Source organism: Balearica regulorum, chromosome 1 (assembly GCF_011004875.1).
Source record: "Balearica regulorum gibbericeps isolate bBalReg1 chromosome 1, bBalReg1.pri, whole genome shotgun sequence".
NCBI lineage: Eukaryota > Metazoa > Chordata > Aves > Gruiformes > Gruidae > Balearica > Balearica regulorum.
This window is the reverse complement of record NC_046184.1, coordinates 127,432,964-127,454,943: the sequence shown is the minus strand read 5'-3', so window position 1 is coordinate 127,454,943 and position 21,980 is coordinate 127,432,964. Positions and strand designations below refer to the sequence as shown.

General features: G+C 37.1%; 1 protein-coding gene across 10 annotated transcripts in view; it reads right to left on the bottom strand.

Annotated features, from left to right (window-relative positions):
* The window catches only part of DMD (dystrophin), a 1,320,554-nt gene that overhangs the window by 92,279 nt on the left and 1,206,295 nt on the right, over positions 1 to 21,980 (bottom strand). For all 10 annotated transcript variants that reach the window (XM_075774516.1, XM_075774534.1, XM_075774546.1 and 7 more), the window contains one exon: positions 20,712 to 20,772. In XM_075774516.1, the coding sequence (XP_075630631.1) occupies positions 20,712 to 20,772 (61 nt within the window). The remainder of the gene's footprint in view (positions 1 to 20,711; positions 20,773 to 21,980) is intronic.

Here is a 21,980-nt window from a genome sequence, read left to right as displayed (position 1 = left end):
TTAAATGCCATGCAGTAGAATATAGTCACAAGTGCTTTGCTGTGCTAGATCCTCAAGCTTTCTTGATAAGACTACCAAAGAAATTAGCTGGTAATCAAAGCAATTATTTTTAAGTGGATTTTCTATCCAGAAAACAACTGATTTGACAAAAGTCACTACTAATGAAGAGCAGCCACATAATAATTTCTTTTAAAGGGTGCTGAATGCTTTATATGCAGTTTCCAAAGTTTGCAGCAGTGAAATTTTCTAAGGAAAAACAACTGCCATTTCCATGCAAAAACTGTGTAAGCTGGCACAATTTTTAACAGTTAAGTAACTGAAGGAGCACCTCCAATGCATAGCAGCAGAGCAGCTGGCCTCTCGTGGCATTTCTTTCTAAAAGTTTCATTATGTACAAAGGAACGGTTTAGGTAGTAATTTCTGTAAGAAACTGGTAAAAGGTAGTACTTAGAATAATACTCATCTGCTCTCTTGGCCTCCTCTGTGTTCACATACACTACAGCATCTTGCCAAGTTTGTAAACTGCAAAAACACAGTGTGCAATGACAATCCTCTAACCCTTTTAGTGCATCGCGTACTACCTACTGAGCTGAATTTTACTTCCAAACAAAATTTTGGCGGCATTCCTTAGTGAGTACAGGTTGTTCTCACATTGGCAGACTGTCCCATTCTCTCACTTAAAACAATTTGATGGATTTTTAATTTCATGGGTTTACTTGTTCCTAGACGGGCACAGTTTATATAAATCAGTTCCAGTCACCAACTCCAACATTGAAAAAGACAGTTCTTATTTTCTTGATTTAGGTCATTATGCTGAAATTATATTTTTCTCTACTTTGTCTTTTAGTGTAATTTGCCATTAAGAGGATAATTTAAAATAACCTTTACAGAAAAATTTAAGTGTCTATTTTATAGTTTTCCTCTTTCTAACTCAGCATTTAATAAAGTGCTAAGTTTTACATTACGTAATTTGGTGAAAAATTTAGCACTGTATTTCAGTGAATTCAAAATAAAGCATGTTGTCTGAAGGAAATAATACCTACAAATAAGCAATACAGCACTGGTCTATGTTACTATTCTTATATGTTCTTTATTATGTAAATTTTATTGGTTTTGATAACACCTTTTTTATAGATATGGTTTGATCTGATCCTTCCTATCTTGACACAATCAGACTGACCACAACTTAGTACAGGAAATTTAGATAGGAATATGAGTACGAAATTACTAAAAAACACTACAGCACCAATCTTAGACTGCTGAGTATATGTAAGAGCAGAATTGAGACTGCTATTTGTAAGGAACCCTTCCTTTTTATTTCATTGGTAAAATAAATTTTTGGTCTTTACTGGAGCAGAAGGGCATAACGCAGCTGTAGAGTGAGGAGTACATGCAGAAACCAGGGGCTTCAACCCTAACTGAATTTTCCATCAGCCAATATCCTAAGCCAAAGGGATCATCTGGTCAGTCTCCTACATGGTGTAAAGTTAAAAAAAAAAAATCTAATTAAGAACTGCTACATCTTTTGCAGGCATAGGAATAGGACAAAGGTGGATAGGGAAGTGGTTGGTATACAGTATAATAACTTCCAGCTGGTGTATCATCTGTCTACTGGTAGGTAAGTTGAAATAAATAAATGATCAAAAATAACCTAATTAAAAAAACACAACAAAGTCAGGATGAGTTTTTGGAAATAAAATAAGACTTTGCAACACAAGCGATATGAAAGCAGCAAGATGATTCAAATGCAGAATCTCATTTATTATACATTAGGTAGATCAAAGCTTCTCGGTGATAACAAGGCACTGATTGGGGGTGGCCACCTGTTTGGTCTCACTTGCAAAGGGAATCTGTTAGGTGAAGCTGTGTTAAAGGTTGTCGGTACATATTATGCTTATGAACAGCTTATAGTAAAAAACCAAAATTATTATTCTTTTGCTGAAGAGATTTCTGTACAATTTAGGAAGGTTTCTGAAACAAAATAATTGCAGGTAAATGCTCTTACTTGAGGCTCATCACATACTTTGAGACAGTGGCAAAAAGACCTGAAGTGTATAATATTTGAGCTGTGGTTTTGGAGACTGCTGAGTCTTGCAGCAGGCTGAGCTCAGAGAGGAAAGACTGTGGCAAGCAAATTAGCCAGGAAAACTAAAAATCTAGAGAACAAAGCAAGAGGCAGTTTTCTAGATTTTTTTAGTTGTCTCTTTTGTCTAACTTCTCCACAAAGAAGAGGAAAGCTGTGACTTAAGCAAAGTGTGTGGGTGTAAATGTCTAACAATTATTGGGAGGATCTAATAAAGAGAGAATTGAGGAAAACTGAAAATCTGCAAGATGCAACAAGACAAGGCAAGGCAAGGCAAGGACGATCTTTGTCAGTGTCCTTGACACTTACTGCAGAACTGGCAAAACAGATGAGCAGAACTTTAGTTTGGAGATGCCAGAGCAACATGAGGCTCTCGGAGCTTTAAATGAATATTTGTACGAGATAAACTTGCACATAACAGAAAGAAAAAAGAAGAGCTGAGTAAGAGAAAGATGTGTTTAAAGTTAGCAGAAGATTAATTTGGGTTTATAAAACTGGGGAGAAAAGTTGATGAGTACTTCAAAAACCATGTGTACTGAAGGAGAATTGTTTGGGAGGTCTCTGGGTGTTACATGCCATTGACCAAAACCAACAAAGAGACCGACACAGGAGAAAGGAGTCCCATTGGCTTACTCGATCCAGACTGAAGAAGACTACTGTGAAACTACACGATGTGGGCATACCCACACAGGCGAGTTTGGTAAAGGATTCACGCTGATAGACTCTTTTCCACTCCTTAGTTCTAGAATAGTGAACAAATGCCCCAGAGCAAAGCAGCGCTGAGGGTTTTGCGTTCGGTTTTCTCAAGAGAGAACTGTACAGATACAGATTTGCGTTTCGCCAGCAGCAAATGTTTATTCCACAATATTTTGGGCACTGATGTGAAAAAACATGCTACATGAGAGGAAACGCTGACAGCCAGATTCTGATCCCTTTTCCGCTGTTAAAAACAAGAAGTAAGTTTGCTGAAATCGACGACCATCTCTCTCAATCCATGCAAGCTGCTTTTGGCGCAGAACTAAAATTTGATTTCCCAACTTCTGACAGTAAGTCTGACGGGAGCCTAAACTGCCGCCACCATAGCTCGGAGTCCTCTGTCGGTTCTTCTGCTCATTTCAAGATTGTTAGAGTGCGAATAAATATGTAATTCCTCCCTCAAACTGGCAAGAGGGGAAGAAATAATAGCGTATGAAAGCAAGTACTAACATGTATATATTAGTAAGGTTCTCGTTGCTTTTGTGCCATAGCACAATTAAAATAGTGGAAAAGCAGATGAATGAGGAACGTACAGGAGAAAACACTGGTCAAATATGAAGATACAGAACACTATCTGCAACTGAACAGTCCGCTAAGTGTTTTAAATTGTTTGGTAATGTCACAGCAGTACTAAAAGAATAAGCACTTCCATTAACAGGCAGTAATTAAAGAACAAATAAGGTGAGCGCACCTATGGCGAAAAAGATAATCTCTTGGTGGTTTTCATTTGTGCTTCTAGTGATAGTTTATGTCAAAATAGCTCAGTTCAGAAGTCCAAAGTTCAAACCCGTATTTGGAAACGATAGTGAGCTCATAGTAAGAGACCTTTGGGAATCAGTTTTTAACCTCTAATTTTCAGGTGACACTTAAACTGAAGTATAGAGAAAAAATATGCTTTTCAGCAACTACGTCCTAGTGGCTAAAATGCTCTCACTGGCAGAAATCCGGAAGAAATTTCCTTCTAAACACTGAAGTAAAATTTCAAGATGCCTTTATTCCAAATTACTTGCACTAAAAGTTTATAGATGGAGAAATAAAAATGTGGTTTAGGTTTAGTAGTTATAACTCTTGTTGTTCTTTTTAAAATTTTATTCTTCCTGTAATCACTGACATTTCCAGCTACAAAATACATAATCTGTTACACTCAGGAAAACAGCTGCAAACCACTTATTTCCACTCTCCTGTGTTTCTATAGGTTGAAGCTGGGTATGTTTTTGAAGAAGCTTAAGATACAAAACAGAAAGTTGAGGCTATTTCGTTTGCTTATTTCTACTTCCAGCATTCACTGTTCAGACGGGAAATCCGCAACTAGTATAGCGTATCTGAAATCCATGTTCACAGACGCGCGTCTCCTTCTGTATTTCTAGACTAAATGCAGAAACATCTTTAACGAAGAACAGCTTCAGTAGCTTTTTCAAGGATGTGCATAAGTAGAAAGCATGCATACGTATATTTTGGGAAACACAGTGTTTACCTATTTTGGATAAATAAGAAACTGGCAGTTTCCTCTCATTTCCCACAACACTGCTCAAGGGTCTGTCCCTGAATGAATGGAGTCTGGAATGGAAAACAGCAATCTGTCACTGATCCTTCCCAGAAATGGCCTCTCTGCCTGTCATTATTACAATAAACAAGATTCTAACCCCCTCACAATTTAGGTAAATCTTTCTAATGATGTTATAGTTCAATGCTTGTAAAGAGCTAATAATCTAAAAAGATCTCCAAAGCCGATTTAAAAAAAGGTAGGTTACTTCTTTTATGATGATAAGATTCAGCATTGCAAGAAACTAGTATTGAACTTACTCAGATTTACAAAGAAAGAAGCTTGCTCAGACAGAATGCTAGGCACGAAACCTTTTAGTTGAATGAAGAATGAATTCCAGATTCAGTGAAAATTATTCAGCTTTTATGATGCTCCACTTCACCACTGAATTTATCTAGGAAGATCAAATGGCAAAATTCTGCAAAATATTACAGTTCAGTAAGTAAGTATCTTCACTGCAGTAGGGGACAGAAGTCTAAAAGAGAGAAAATGAACTGCTTTAGCATGCTGAATCTCCCAGAAAGCATCTGACCAGCAGCAAAAAAGTCAAAAAAAGTAGAATGAATCAGCATAGAGGAAAAATTAACGTGACCTAGCAAGAAGGTGCTTCTGTAAAAGGAAGAAAATAAGTAGTTGAACAAATGAACGTATATGTAGGTGTTTCAGAACCTCCGAGTTATAGCAGTCCCCTTCTGATTTAAAGCTCTCCAAGTGCCAAGCGCCAAATGTCATCGGTCAATCCACCATGGATAGTTTTTAGTTAACCTGAGAATGATTTTCCTCAGGTACATATGCATTCACCATTTTTACAGGTTTTCCAATTCTGCAGGTCTTACTAGCTGAAAAATTAATCAGCGCTACAAGCGGAGGTACTAGCAAGGCAATCACTGTATGAAAATGTGCCTCATGTATTAAAATACAGGAATATCTTTCACGGAATGGATTATACCCCCAGCTTTTGCAACGCGCTAAAGCATGTTTACTCATTAAAGACACTTCTCTGCAAAAATCTGCAAAATGAAGTATTTTAAGAATATGAAGAAGAAAGATGGAACCTTCCCATGCCAAATTAAAACCCAGAGAAATCATGCTAGAGAACATTTAGTTACTTCTGATCTGTGCCCGTTACTGACAAGCCAGGAGATATCAAATTAAAACAGTAGTCCTACTGACCTCGCCCTGCTCATCATCTACTTTCCTCAACATCTTTCCCTTTGCTTTTCTTGTCTTAACCCCTCTCTGTCTGCACACAAAATATTTGTTTCTAGAGGATTGCTTCTCCTGTATTGATTGCATGCTTTTGCTTGAACAAGACGTATGAAAACAGGATGCCTCAGGGGGCATTTAGGAGATGTGGTGCTAAACTGTTTCTTGAACTGCAAAGTATTGCTGCAACATGCTCCCAGACAATTATGTCCTCTTTAAACTTTCAGAAAAAAAGTAGCCAGCATCACCTCCTCTAATAAAGGACATTGGAATACACTCATAATCTACCTTGGTTTCCTTTAGGGGGAGCACCCTTTTCTTCTCTCGTCAATTCTAAATTGTGTGAGACAAGATGATATTTGAATATTGTTTCACTAGAGATGATGTATGCGTTTATATTTCAATTCCAGAGAGGAAAAGAAAAAGAATATATAAATAGCCAGCCATGAGCAGATGCACAGTCCACTTAATGGGGGATTGACCATGTTTCACTGTGCGTGCATCTTTTACAGATTCTCCGCAGAATCTGCTACTTGGTACAGATTCTTGAGTAGAAGTGACAGACTTCATATAAAACTGTACTGTTGAGTAGCAGGCTGGTAATGAATAAATGTCGCTCAGGAGGTTAGACATACACAGCCGTAGAGATCGTGAAATTCAGTCTCTCTCCTGAAAAATAAATACCTTGAAAAACCTGAGAAATTCTCGAAACAGTGACATCCAAATGAATATAATTATTTTACCTGAAATATATGGGTTTGAGCCTTTTCTATTTATGAATGACAAATAAAGAAAAATCTTTTTTTTGGAAACAAAAGCACAACAAAACATTTACTGTTGCCCTGAATACTAATGATGGAAGACTGTTGCTATGGTGATGCTAATTTTAACACTCTTGCCTGTGGACTTCATATGAACTGCCCGTTTTAACTTTTGCAAATGTCATTTACAAAATGAAAACCCATTAATGACTGGCGAGGGCACAATGTTCCACTTTAATTAGAATAATAAGGAATGCTGATGCACAAAGTACAGGTTTGTGAATTGCTACAAAGCCCACACTGTCACAATTAATTACCACTGATGAGGATTTTGGGTTTTTTTGTTTTTGTTTTTCAAAGGAAGCTTTAGAATAATACAACCATAGCTTGACTTGGAGTTGAAAGCAGGCTCTCCTTTTAATACCAAGGTGGAATAAAGAGGTTTCCAAGGCTAACAGTATAGGAAAAGGTACAGCAGAGCTTAGAACTGTAATTAAGCCATGCTAAATGAACACCGATTCCAGTAATGGGGAAATGCAAGTGCCAATGCTGCCGGGAAAAATAAAATACTTTTCAGAGAAATACCTGCTCAGAAACCCAGTTAGTATTTGGAAAACAGAGTTTGTGTTTTTGAAGAATTTAAAAATACAAGCTGAGGACAAGAAATTGAGTGGGTGCTAGGATATGATTCTGGTTTGGGTTGGTGGGGTATTGCTGTGACCTGCCAATTGCCAAGTTCTGGGCCAAGTAGATGGTGTTTAGAAAAAGCAGCATAAACAGTAGTGGTAATCTCTTCTGTAATGCACCAGGCCCTTGCAAATCATGAGCATAGATTTCTCGTGAGAAGGGGAAAAAGTTGCAACTACCATTTCTAATTTTGGGGAATTGTCTGAGCATATGAAGTAGGTGCTATTTTGCTAAAGGCGTTTCAGTAGTACTGACTGCAATGAGGAAAGCATACTGCAATGAAAAGCATCACAGGCAGCTGCCTAGAGTACATTATTCAGACTAATTGTTATTATTAAATATCTCCATTGTAGTACCATTTAGAGAACCTAATTTAGAGTTGACATCCATTGTGTTGCACGCTGTATTAACAGAAAGGAAACTTGCCTTCTCTTGTGAAGAGCTGAGCTGGTGAAGAACTTGATTTGTCTTTATGCTACGCCACGGTTTCAGTGCAAGATGACTGGAAATGCGACTGGTGTGAGGAGGAAGAGCTGCTGAAACATTTTTATAAATTCTCATTCATGATAGACTAAGGTTTAATGAGTAGTCAAACTTTCTTCCAGCAGCATTAGTATGAAAGCCCCTCTCAGTCTATTGGTATGCCTTTGTGCCGGTTTAAAATGGCCTGGCCAATTTTGCCCTTGAGTTGTTGGCTATTGTGCAAGCTACTGTACTTGCACACAGCTCTGCTCAAGATGGCTGGAATTTCATTGTATTGCACAAAAGAGAAATACAGGAAAATATATAAATTTGACTGAGAACGGTTGTGTCTACTGAGTCTGTAAGATTTTTTGCTAGCGATCAGAACTTGTTTCCCTCTTGCTGCATGGTACACGCAGGAGTCACTGGATAACCACTGAATGATGTTCTCATCAAAGACCTTCTTCTGTGAGCACCACTACTCATATCAAAGGGGTGTTCAGAGCAGGGATTTATGTTGAAAATGCAAATGTCAACAACTGATTGTATTTTTTGCAGAGAATACTAGTATGCTTATGTGCTACCGCTGCATGACAGCCTGTTACCCTTGAGAGTCAATGGTCTCAGGACTGATATTTCTGCAGTACCTTCCCAATGGTACATTATCGCAGAACACAAAGAGGCAGAAAGACCCTCTTCCACTCAGTAGGAAAAACTTTAGCAACTAGTTGGAATTCGGAGGGAGCCAGAAGCAAAGAGTATTTAACAAACATGGAGCTGATGCGTGTTAACAAACTGACACTGTTTGGTGGCTTCCCAATATTGTGAGGCTACGAAGGTTTAGAATTTATGGAATTAATGGAATTTATCTGGAACAGAGAAAAGAATTTGAGATATTTCTGGCAATGTCAGCCCCTGCCAGCATTGATGGACAAGGAATTCAAGGGAGTTTAAGTTAATGGAGCCTGCTGGCATGTGGATCTAGATCACCTCAGTCTTCTTCAAGATAGGTCAGCCACTTGCATAAGAAAAGAGTATTTTTGTTGTTCTTTAAAATTCTCTGTTAATCCACATGAACAGGTAGAATGTGAAAAGTATCTGTCTTTTGTGCAGAGGTACAGTAAAACTGATACAGTGGTATGTAACCAAGGAAAAAAGATGCTCCAAAATGTACTCTGAAGTTAGGTGATGGAGAGCGCAGCAGTGCCACAAACAATTTCTAAGTTCTTCTCACATGTCATTCATGCAACAAAGTACTCTGGGCTGCTATAATTCATTTTATATGTATTGTTAATACAGTGAACACAGCATCTTTTAATGAGCAAGTAATAGCTGAGGCTGAATTAGATTACTGCTAATTAGAGTGACTGAGGTAAAATCTCTCAGAAGAAGATGACAATTTTAAGCAGAAATCATAAAGAAAAAATATACTTGTTTGGTGCAGGAAAAGGAGATAAAATATTTTAAGCAACACTAACACTACTAAAGTAGGCATAAAGTGCATGTAGGAGACTGAAAGGATAGGTAACGGAGGCAGGAAGACATTGTGTAAAATAGTGGAAATGTCAACACAGAAACACTGAAGGTTGAAAGAAAGCACCTATTTTGGTCTTTTTGAGCTTGGGACTTAATAACAGTCTAAGGGAGAGTGGAAAGAAATCTGTAATTAAGAAGTTGCATTCAGAAGTCATCAGCACAACTAAGTGAAATGAAACTCCGAAAGGAGAGGTGCTGGGGTTGCTGTTAGGATATGCCCAGGAACTGAAGACTAAAAGCAGTGCTAAGACAAAGTAGGGTAAAGAGGGTGATGGGCTGGAGGCAGTGGGAAGACTGGGTCTGCAAATGGAGCATTAGAAGGCAAGGGAAGATGCAGAAAAAATGAATGGCAAATTATTACAAGGCAAACCCTGACAACAAGCCAAGAGAGGACAAGAAAGGACAGTAGGAAGATGGTTTGTTGAAAGTGATGGAATGACCTAGAAGAATGTGAACACTGAAAAGATTCTGAGAGTTGGATGACAGGAAATTGTTAGCGATTTTATTAAGAGTTTTTTTTAGTGAGAAAAGGGTACAGATGCTAGAAAAGACTGGACAGGGAAAAAAACCATGGACTGGAAACAGACATGAATTCCAGGAAAAAGGAGGGCAACGTTCTGGATATTGAACAGTGTCAGAGGAGGGATTTGTTTTGTTTTATCAAGGACAGTCCTAAAAAAAAAAAAAAAAAAAAAAAAAGAATCCCATGTAAGGAAAGAAGTAGCAGATAAGCTTCAAAGAAAATACATCACTGGAAATCAAAAGTCTTAAACAAGTCATTTTGATATGCTCCTCATGTCTGAGGGACTGAAGAAGTTAAGCAACTAAGACTTGTTCTCTAACATCCAGCTATTTGATGTTCAAAGTGTCATTCTTCCAATTTCTTGTTTTGAAATATATTATCTGTAACTGATCAAGAAACTTGCTATGACCTCAAAGGAAACCCGTTTCAAACAAGAATTTTCTCCTTCAAACAAAAAAATGCCTTTAAACTCCATTTCCCTCACTGTGACAAGCCCTTTGCTTTGCGTTGTTACTGCTGCACATCAGTACAGCATCAGCTTGTTGAATATGTTTTCCTTTGTTGTGGACAGACCAAATGGTCTGTCATGGGTTGAATATTCCTTCTCTTTTTTTTTTTTTGGCTAATTTCTAAATAGTGTTCACAAAAAAAAAAGCCCCCCCAAAACCCCCACCAAACAAAACAAAACAAAAAAAACAACAACAAAAAACCAAAACCCCAACAAAAACAAACCTCAAACATTGAAACTGAAGATCATTCAGGTGGGTAGTTGGTGTAAGTTTAGTTTGGGCATACTTCAGGATAAAGATACCATCTAGAAACAACAAAATTCAGAGCTGTCTGATATGCTTTTCAGTCATCTCTGAAAGTACTGAATATGGCTGTCACTTAGAGCCAGCTTTTCTTTTGTGCTTCACATCAAAGGCAATTATGAAAATCATGGGGTTTCTTTTCACAAAACACAGTAATTTTTAAATTATAAATGCAAGCTCTCTATACCTACTGAAACTAGCATTGTGAGATTTAGATTTTAAAAAAATATCCAAACTCCTATAGGTTTGGGTTGTTGAATATCTCTGAATGATAGTTCAGCTACAGAGTTCAGTTTTATGTTTTAAACTGCTTAATTTCAGAATGATTTTCAAATGAACTTGAACTACATTGTCTTACAAAAGACACACTGAATATCAACATTGTGTCGTGAAAGCAAACTTCTAATATTCAATAACTTGATAGACGAGATTCAGCAAAACACAGCAATAAAAAATAATTGAACATCACTGCTGTTGCTAAAAGCTGATAAATATACAGAAAAATATTTCACATTTGAACTTCCCACATACTAATGAAATTTGCTCAGTAAAACTGGCAACTGCAGTACGGCTGGAGCTGGTGATAAAATGGAAGTAGAGGATGCTTTTAAACACATAACTAAATGAAGGGCAAATTAATGACATGCAAAACTGTAATCAAGATGTAAGAAAACCTATCATAAATGTAGGCTTGTTTACTTCAGAACTTTTCTAAGTTTAGCTGTTTAATCACATTTATCAAAGTCAGGACATGATTTATAGATTCCAGGGATTCTCAGCAAACATGGTTAAAAAACCCTCACTGATAGGAATTTTGCCTTAAACACTTTTCAAATCGTTCCTTAACTGTTTGGGCAGAGGTAGTCCCAGGAGTAATAGAATGCATATATGTGCATATAATACGTTATTTTAACCTTAAGATTCCTATCAAATTTGCATTTTTAAACCTTCAAGTGAAGTTTTCGTTGAGGGACGATTCGCCTATGAGTTTACCTCATATTGCTATTATCTCTATGGTTATATCTGAAACTAAATTATACACAGATTTCCTTAGGGACATTTACAGTCTTCTCTATGGCTGTAATCTGTTTACTGCTGCTGCTGCTGTTGCTAGTATCTAGCAGTATTTCCAATTGCTTTAACTTTTTTTATGTTTTCTAAAAGATGTGTAGGTGAGGTCAGCCAACAGCCTTGCCATTGATGAAGTCCTACAGCTAAATGCAATTAAGCAGAGTTAAATTGAAGATGAAATAGTAGATAAAAATCACTGATCTGGGAGGACACATGCAGCTCCTGATTTTCTAATGAAGGTGCAGCTTTTCTGCACTTCAGTATGCAGTAAAATCCATTAGCTTTTTGTCACATTCTTTGCAATGTTAAAGTGTATATCAGTTTGTTTATAGAACCTCCAGGATGGCAGATGGTTGATTGGAAAATACTGCTTGGAAACAAAATTTATTTTAGTATTTCAGTATTTTTATTAAATTGAAATTTAATACTTTTTAATTTGTCTTCCTTATATTTGTTTATTCCACATTTTCAGGTCACAACAGCTAAAATACTGGAACAAAACCAATACATTTGTATGACCATATCCTCTGTAACTCCCATCTCCTTGAGATGTTTATGGGATATTTCCTGCTGCAAAGGCATCTCCTAATTATGAACAAAGTATTACACCCATGTCTCAACTAGAAATGCTTTGGACTGTGATTAAAATCTTAACATGGTATTTCATGTTGGTGAAACAGTTGAGATATTTGTATGAAGTCGTCTGTTCCCAAGTCAAACACTGTTTTTTTTTTTAGCTAGATCTTAAATTTTTACTCTGTGCCTGTAACCTCTTTCTCTAGCAAATTTTCTTAGTATGCTTCATGTGGGATGTCATAACCCTCAAGCGCTGAGTTTTATAACATTTTCTCCAATAATATAGCTTGTAAGTGAAAAAATGGAATTAACTTTGTTAAAAATGAAGCACAGAAAAATGTATTTCTGCCCCTCTACTCCTATATTAGCTCTGCAGTAGCGAACAGAAAAAGCATCTTGCAAAGGAAAAACAGGAGACAGGTACACATTGAAATTCAAAAGGCAATCTGGGCTATTTACTAGCTAGATATTTAAAGCCCTTTTTTCTACTTAAATGCTAAAATAGTAGAAAGTTTTCTAGCAGATGTCTAGATAAATACAAAATACCTGAATGAGACTGAACTATTACGGTTTTTGATATTGAAATCTTTTATACAACTTTTATCTCTTGCATGAAAATTCAAATGTGAATGTTAACCCCACACACACTAATTTACCATACAATTTCATTAACATAATAGCGTGTAACTTCACATCATAAAGCGTGAAGTATGGAAGCGAAGAATAAAACTTATACCAACAACTTCACGCATATTTACAGCAACCTGCATTCTTAGTAATTTATTGCTGTATTAAGTGAGTTTGTGCCCCCCCGCCAAATCCCCAACCTGACACTTACATACAGCATTTACGTAAACAAATTTTGGCCCTGCTGGAAGAGAGGAGGGAGAACCTAGACACACAGAGTGAGTAGGCGTCAGGTAGCAAAGTTTGACCTCTACTCACTACACTTCTCAGTAGGCTGCAGGCAGTGTTTGGTGTCTGCGCTGGGCTGGTTATATAAAGAGTGCTACTTGATAATGACTCTCTGTTGTGTTTTACCATAATCTCATCTTCTGAGCTCTATTGCCATGGAAAAAACATGAATGCTTGTCTCATCAAAACTACTTGTAAGAAAAGCAATTCATTCAGAGGTGTTGTGATGCATTTTTTTATGGTTTGTTTTTCTTAAATTATCTAGCCATAGATTTCCTTATATAAAAAATTGTCTGATGAATACTTGAAATTCAAAACAAACATATAGCATGCAAAAGGCTGCCAAGCCTATACATCATATTTGAAATTGTAATTCATGTCATGAAGTTTGACTTTTAAATCAGAAAATGAGAAGTAAGAAAAATGAATATAGATCATTCCTAACCTATTGGTTAGAATCTTTACTTAAGTCTAAATGCAATGTTACTGACATTTATACAGTACTCGGTTAATTCATTTTATGTTTCCCTTAGAATCTATGACCCCCTAAGCATAATATACACACAAATTAGTTCTCAGGATTGAAGATCTAAAGATAAGGATATCACAGAACTGGTGTGCAACACAGAAATGACTGCAGCTAATATCACACAAGAAAAAAAACAACAAGCCAACAACAAAACAAACCATTGAAAGGGATTCAATAAGGAGAAGAATAGGTGAAATAATCCATAGTCATGATTCAGTAAGTAAAAACTAAACAAATTGCTCAGGACAAGAAATGTGCCAAGACAGGTGGAGAATATTCTGAAAAACAAGAACTTATTGCAGTCTGCAGGAGAACTGGCATCTTAGAAGGTCAGAGGAAGAACAAATACAAGAGAGATTCAGCAGCTTCAGGGAGTTCAGTTTGGAAAAAAAGTCAATCTGGGAAAAAAATCTGACCTTGCCCTGACAGACAGGCTGCTTAGAGAAACAAAAGCAGCCCAGCTGATACGTCCGATTATTGCATTCTCAGTCTTCTCTTGATTGTTACATTGCCCTAGATGCCAATACGAGAGCATTACACAGGCTACCAAAGTCTGTGCACCCACAGCAAATACAGCTGGTGATGTAAATTGTACGTGTCCATATCCACTACTTTTTTCATTGGTATTGAAACATATCTTAAAATGCATAAATGTTAATTATAGTGCTGCCTTATATTAGACTGATAAGATCATGAAGAAGACAAAAAAGGCACAGCAGGTGAAGAGGCATCAATTTAATGCTGACTCTCTTATTATATGGATGAAATTTTTCCCATGTGGAATGGGGAAATAGTTGGTCTGCTTATTTGTGGAGCTAGCTGCATCAGAAAAGACACTGAACCAAGGGCAGTGCAGACAATGGATGTGGCAAGCGCTGTTTTGGAGAAGCTGTCAGTCTTCGGAGGAAACAAAGGAATTGTGAGACTTCTTGGTATAACAAGAATATGTAAAAAAATCTGAGATATTGTTCCCCATTTCCTTGAAGATTTCATTGGACAGTTCTCAGAGGCTGTCTTCTCTTTGTCATCTAAATTAAGTATGTAATTGATCTTTTAAAAAAGAGAAGTCTGACAGGCAAATCTTTCTATTTTTCCCCTTAATATGTCTAATCTTTTCAAGTTCAAAGCATTCCAGGGAAAATCAAACATAATTCCTATTTCTGAATCCTGCTCATTAAGCACACAATGTTTAAAACATGGGCTTGAAGTATATGGCAATAAATTTTAGCTATCAGGAGCAGCTGTAAAATATTTTTTTTTATGGAAGATCTGGCATATACTCTATAAAATAGGACCATATTGTATATATGTCATTCACCTTTATATAAATTATATTGGCTATGTTAATTTTTTATTCTTAATGATGTGTAACACAGTCAACCTACCTTTAAGAACTGAAGTAAAACAGAGCGAATAGAAATGAAGTAAAAAGTAAAATTCAAGCAAAAATCACATCCAGCTTACAATAAATATCACAATTTCGGCTACTATAAAAGTAAAATATATAAGGTTATGTAATTATATTCTATTACTCTATAAAGATATGAACTCCTTGTAAAGCATCAAAAATTTACTTTTCACATTACTGCCTATAAAAATAGTTCGTCTATAACTCTCCTAGCCCCAGAGCTGGAAAACAATGAGTAGCTGGATTTAATGGATTTAAAATGTTGATACGTTCCTTTTAATTAGGAAAATAGGAAAGCCAGATTCCATCTACAATTCTCTTACCCAGCTCATTACTAAACTGAGCAAACAACATTACCTGTATAACACGTTTTAAGATTTAACCTGCACGAAAATTGTCCCTGCACTATTTAACCTCTCTGTAATGCTTAACACTATACACTCTTTGCAGGGATTTGCCCCGAATGAATTTGACAACAAAGCTTAAGGAATTTACTATCCACTTAAACGTGAGGACTGTCCTATTAAGAGGACCCAGATCCATAAATGTTGTGTAAGCGCCCGAGGAAGCTGCTCTCTGCCCTCCAGAGCAGGCACTGCGCTACACGCGGTTTGGCGGGAAAGCACATGGTTTCCGTCAGTTACTGCCCCTAACGAGAGGCTACAGCCCTGCCCCCAGACTCTGCACTGCCTAAGATATGATACAAACTGCTGCCGAGTACTTAGAATTCGTTTCAAAACAAATTAAATCCCCTTCAGTTACTTCGCGTGTGAGGGCAGTAACTCCCCGCTGACAGATGGTAACGAAGAGCAGACCCACGGTATCTTCCCCGAGTGCTCCTGCTCAGTCAGCGGGAACACATCTGTTTATAACCTCCGCTTTCATTTTAAAGGTACTTAAAGGCTCAAGATTTCTCATTTATTTACACTCCAAGTTTAAATCTTTGTGACAAGTTTTGGAACCAAGGCTTCACAGCCCTACAAATGATAAAGAAGAACTCTGCACTTGGACAAGCCTCTGAGAAATACCAGATATTTAATTTATGCTTTTATGCTACATAATTTGCATCATGTAAAGGCAGACTGCAAAGTATTATAATTTTTCTTTCCTTCAATTTTGGTGTGGAGAGTTCAGAACTGAAAGACAGGAAAAGATCATAAAAGCTGTGCTTTTAAGAAGCCAAAATAATACCTTTTTGGTACTTGGTAGATAGGTTAACTGTCAGCCATACACATGGTTTTCATACCTTGCTCACAGCATCACTCACTACATATACATAATCATACATTATTTATTTATGGTTCTCCACATCTCTCTCTGTTCCGTCTGACAGATATTTCCTCCTTGCTTTTGCATCTCATACTTATCTACATTCTGCAGAAGAAACAATTAACCCAAGTGATTCTACCAGAACAGCAACTCTTTGCTTTATTTTATCTTAGCAGAATTTAATTCAGATAGATTCATTCATCCTGTCTCTAAGTTGAACAAGAGTAAAAGAATCATGACTTTAATCTGTTTGCTTTTACAATGAAAACTCAGGGCTCTTAGCTTTTTTTCCTGTGTTGAAATTCTGCATGGTTAAACAACAATTAAAAGGGAGATTAAAAATTAAGACAACAAAGAAGTATGTTTACAGAAACTGGCCCGCTAGATCTCCAGTGTGAAATATGGAAAGACTGCAGAATCTAAAACCAAGAAAAATGTGTGTCACAAGCAGATACATTGAATGCAAGTCAAATACTCTGATAGGAGTACTCTGATACAATGTGGAAGAGAGTTAAGAAAGTGGAAATACATTGTCCTCTGAGTCAGCTCACTCCATGGCTAATTTGTATGGATAGGCTCATATGGATCTTCTCAAGGAGTCAAATCTATGCTCCTGAGAATCCAGCTTTGTCCTTAGCAGGACAAAGTTCAGTGAACCGCTATAATCTGTATAAGAAAATAAGCTTGGCTGGGAAATAACTTGGAAGGCTTCCTTTGTGGGAAGTACTGAGATGAAAGACTACTGTATTTTTGCAGAAGCATTTTAAATCCGTCAAAAGAATGGTCACAGCAAGAGGGTAAGAAGACAGACACTATTAACTGGCAAGTCAGTTATACCGAGGCAGAATAATGACAAAGATTAGTACAAATATAGAAGTCACAACTACTAAATTTCAACACATCATGATGGCAGGACTACTGAAATTTTTTTTGGAGAGAAAATATGTTGCAGGCTTCAGTCCAACTCCTCCTCCTTACGTCAAGGCAACAGAGATGTCCTAGCACTGTGTAATGGACACGTTTGCTGAGCACAGGGTAAGCCACACACACGAGAGATGCAAACATGATTCAGAGTGTAGCTGCTCAATGTCCCCTCGTGCCCTGGGAGGATGGACACTGAAGAGGAATTGGCTTGTGCGGCATGACCGAATGTTTCTTCCCAAAGTAGACATTTGATTTTGCTATCTATCACTGCTTTGGAGCAGCTCCTTTATCTGTTTGATTTGAAGATAAGAATGTGCTTGTGTACGCATGCACACGTGAGATCCCTTTCATCACGGGGTGAGCTCTGCTAAGATGTGATCTAACCTGAATTGCGATGTTAAAATCTGCAGCCTCCCTACCTTTGTTATCTTTTCTAGAATTTGAGACTTTTTAAATCTTTTGATACTTACTCAGTAGTCTTTGTGCTGTGCATTTTTTTCATTTGCTTTTCAGATTTCTGATGTACAGTAATTGCCTGTTTTGTCTCCTAAAAACTTAAGTTTAGAAATTTTAATGAATACCTAAAACATTACTGAAGAGTACAGACATGCCTGTGCCTGCTTCTGCCTTCCTATTTTCTGGGTTGCACTCTAGCAAGAGTAGGATCAAGGTGTTCAAATAACAGGACTGATTAAACTGAAAAGTATCTTTTTATATATTCCTCTCCTTTTTTAATTTCATAAAAACTTTAAATCCTGTACCAGACACAAGGAATATATCAAGGGAGAAAAAAAGATCAAAAAGAAAAGCATTGGATAAAATGTGTTTTCAAGCAATTTTACACATTTTAAGTCAGAGGCAAAACAGAGAGTTTTTTAACTCAGTAGCACCTTGTGTGCTGGGCAAGTGCTCAGTACCCAGCAGCAACATTCACTTGCTGCTTGGGAAGCCAAGATATTTCTGCCGCCCCAGACACAAAAATTTGATTTCTCAGTTTGCTGGGAAGAGAAAGGTGAGGCTTATCTGTCGGCCTAGCTTGTCATCTCCACAAGGAGGGAAGCACATAAAAGGGTGGAAGGGAATCCCCCGAAACGCAGCAGCTGGTGCAAGTCCATGACACTGTAGTTTCCATGAGGCTGACAGTAGGTCAAGAACCTACAAAATGGCAGTGACTGGGAATGGCTGAAACAGTCTGTACACGGCTCATAATTATATTTTTCATGGCAACGATGCTTACGCCAGTACAATATGGAAAAAAAAAATACTGGCATGAATAATCTCAAGAAGGAATTATTGAAGTGATAGCTTTAGAGGCAACTAGCTGCTACAGATTAATCAACTGTATAAAAATGAAATTTTAACCAGGAAAATTACAAGGCTTGAAGATACCTAGCAGTAAGTAAACATTGCTGCTGAAGATTTAGCACTAAGTACCGCTTGATTTATGAGACTTATCAAATGCTGTGTCATTGCAAATCTGAAAATGATGAGATAAAACAGTTAAGCATTGAGAGAAAATCAGATAAAATGAAAAACAATAAAACATGTAGCAAATCTGGTTAACAAAGGAGGCTAGCACCTGTATTCTACATTCATGACAAAGAAAATGATGTAAACATGAAGAGAAGGCTATCTAGGGCTACTCAGTTTTCATGAAAGCTTCATGAAGTAGAGCTAACAGTTGATAGAAAAGTATCAAAGAATAAAGAAAGAATATGCCAAGTTTAAAAGCCAAAATGGTACAGAAAACAGGCAATTTAGTTGTGTGTAAATGTGAAAGATGGGTGATGAGAATGATTGAAAAGAAAAATGACTGAAGAAACCTGGAGAAGGCAATAGATGTAGCAGCTCACTAAGACATTAAAACTTCACTGGTTTGTTTTACATTTCAAGGACAGCAAGTTTTTCTAGAAAAGATGTGGTTGAATTTAAACTTTAATATACTAGTACTGCTATAACTCTTTATGGTTATTAAGATATGTTCTAAAGTGAAAAAAATAAAACAAATGTATTCCTTTGAATTCGTAAATGGCCTAGAACAGAAGATGAAATGGAAAGTTGACACCAAAACCTAGTAAGGAATAAGCATGGGCACCACTGACCATTTTAGCACAAAGAGTTACGCATGGCTGCTGGGTGTGAGTAGCACAGAGAGAAGTGGGAAGCACAGCATGAAATGCATCTCATGCCTGCATCAAGAATTGCCAAGGCACCTCTCCCCATAATCATAGAATTATAGAATCACAGAATGGTTTGGGTTGGAAGGGACATTAAAGATCATCTAGTTCCAACCCCCCTGCTGCGGGCAGGGACGCCCTCCACTAGACCACGTTGCCCAAAGCCCCATCCAACCTGGTCTTGAACACTTCCAGGGATGGGGCATCCACAGCTTCTCTGGGCAACCTGTTCCAGTGCCTCACCAATGGCAAGGTATGTCATGGGAAAGAGAGAAAGAGGAACTTTTCCTTCATAGTAGTGCCATAAGCTGACTGGCGTACCAGAGCCTCAACTTGCTTTACAGCGTTTGTCTCCTGTAGATTACCCCTCCTCCCTGATAGAGCTTTCCATCTTCCTTGTGACTGTTTCATTATTCATAGCCAAATGCAAACATCAGAAAAATTACAAATTTAACACAACTGTAAACCAACTTAGCCAGGTATAACTGTACCTCTGTATTCTACTACAGACTTAGTTTTCCCCACATGTAACTAACTCAGATGGTTGTTCTGAAGGCGCTGTAACAGTTCACGTGGTTGTGAAAGTTGCAACGGAAGTGCCACTGCAACAGCCATCTGCAGCCAGATGGCTTCAGCGACACTAGTTGAGTTGGCTAAGTGTTTTGGGAATATAAGGAGGAACTGCATGGATATGTGTATTAAACAACACCCATGTTTCAGTTACTTGCGCTACAGGCTTTATCACAGGTATTGCATCACCTGTTTTCTTCAGAAGTTAGGCATAAATAGTTCAAGGCACATATTGCAGATCATAAAGAACTAAAGAGAGAAGGAAAAATGTATTAAAACTTCTTTCTTATTTGCTGTGTAGTGGTTCTGTTTAGGGGAGTAAACTAGAAGCAGGTGTTTCCAAGTTGTTTTTTTAAAAAATTTTCCTCCCGTTTTTATGCATACACATCTCTTAAAGCAAACTAACTTAATTTGGGAAATAAACTCTAAAGGAATAGTCCATAGGGACTAACTTGTCCCTTGTCATTCCTCAGCAACAAACTTTACCAAGTAGTGTTCCTAAAAAATCCCCGTTATATAAAGTATGTGCATTGCTAGGTTAAAACCCCAGTATATCACATTCACAACTGCAATTTGGAATGTTTTTTGGTTTTGCAAAACCTGCCATACATACTGTTCAGTGGCCAATGGCACAAATTCAAATAAAATCCAGATACCCCAAAGCTTTACTTAGTTTGCTGGTGATTTACAGTAGCATAAAACCAAACAACTTACAAATCAGTGCATCCTACTGTGGCTTAAAACAACTAGCACACTTCTGTGAAATTTATTGTACACTTCATTCCTTTTTCTTCTTCCCATTTAGATACCATAGGAGCAGCTCACAATTAACTAAGAAAATTACCAACTATCCTCATAAATGACAAATATGAATAGCTAGAATGAATTACTATTTATACTCACTTGATATAATACGGCACTTTGTTTGGTGAGATTGCCCTCTCCCAGGGGCCTTGGACAGAAGCTGTTAACAACAAACAAACAAACAAATGAATAAATAACTGCACACATACATTCATACGTACAAACATACCTAGAAGAGAAACACGGAGGTCAAGTTCAAAGCAAACAGGAAAGACAACGTTAATCTCTAGAATTACAATTTTACACTTGGCCATGCTGATAGAAGTCTGTTTGCTCAGTTGCCCATGAATTCAGAAAGGATTAACCTGCTGTTCTGAAATTTCTGTCCTAATCTGAGAGAAATTGAACTCATTCAGCTGCAAAGATAAATACACCCCCCCCCCCCCTTGACTACTAAGCTTACAGAACAGATATGAAGCAGAGTGAGCAACCTTTCTTTCTGGTGTGTTCTTTTACAGGGTTCCTCCTGCTAATGTGTTTGACTGGGTTTTCTTCAATTTCTTTTCCTTGTGTGGTCAGCACTTTCCATCCTTCCAGGAACAGATTTTTGTGCTTATTTACATTTTATGTTGAGTGAAGTGACACTGAGATACTATCTGAGTATTTTGTTTATTCTCTTGTTGACTATTTCTAAGTGGAGAACAATTTTATTTTTATTTCTCCACATCGATAACTGTGTTGCATTGACTTCCAATAACAGCAAATAATGGAGAAACCGACAGTGTGATCAGAAGAAATAGGGAGGAAATGACATTACTCACTCTTGGCTATCACACTGTTAAATGTCAACATCAACGTACAATGTAATTAAAATATTTTTTGACAAAGTATTATATAAAACTGATTGTAGGGAAACAATTGTAAATAATTTTTATTAGAGGCTTTATTATAGGTAGAGATATCATAGTTTAGGCCATAATCAGAAAGCCAATTTTTTTTATTAAAAGTTTCTTATCTGTCAAAAACAGTAGGACTAAGAATTTTCTTTTTTAATATAGTGATTTCTTAGTATGAAAATTTATCTAGTTGGAAAAAAAAAAAAATCCTGTTTGCTTCACCCAGTGTAACCCTTCTTTTTAGTGACCCCTGCTGTTCGCAAAGGAAAAGAATCATTACCGAGACAACTAGTAATTAGTTGCTTGATCATTTGGCTCCGAGTATTTTCTTTCCCTCTCTCATTCAAAATAGACACTTTAAAAACACCACTCCCAAGCTGCAGGTACTTTAACAAAGCCAACAAATCACAATCCATACAAATAAAAATGAACAATATACACATTTGATATATTTTGTACCAGAATTGTTAAC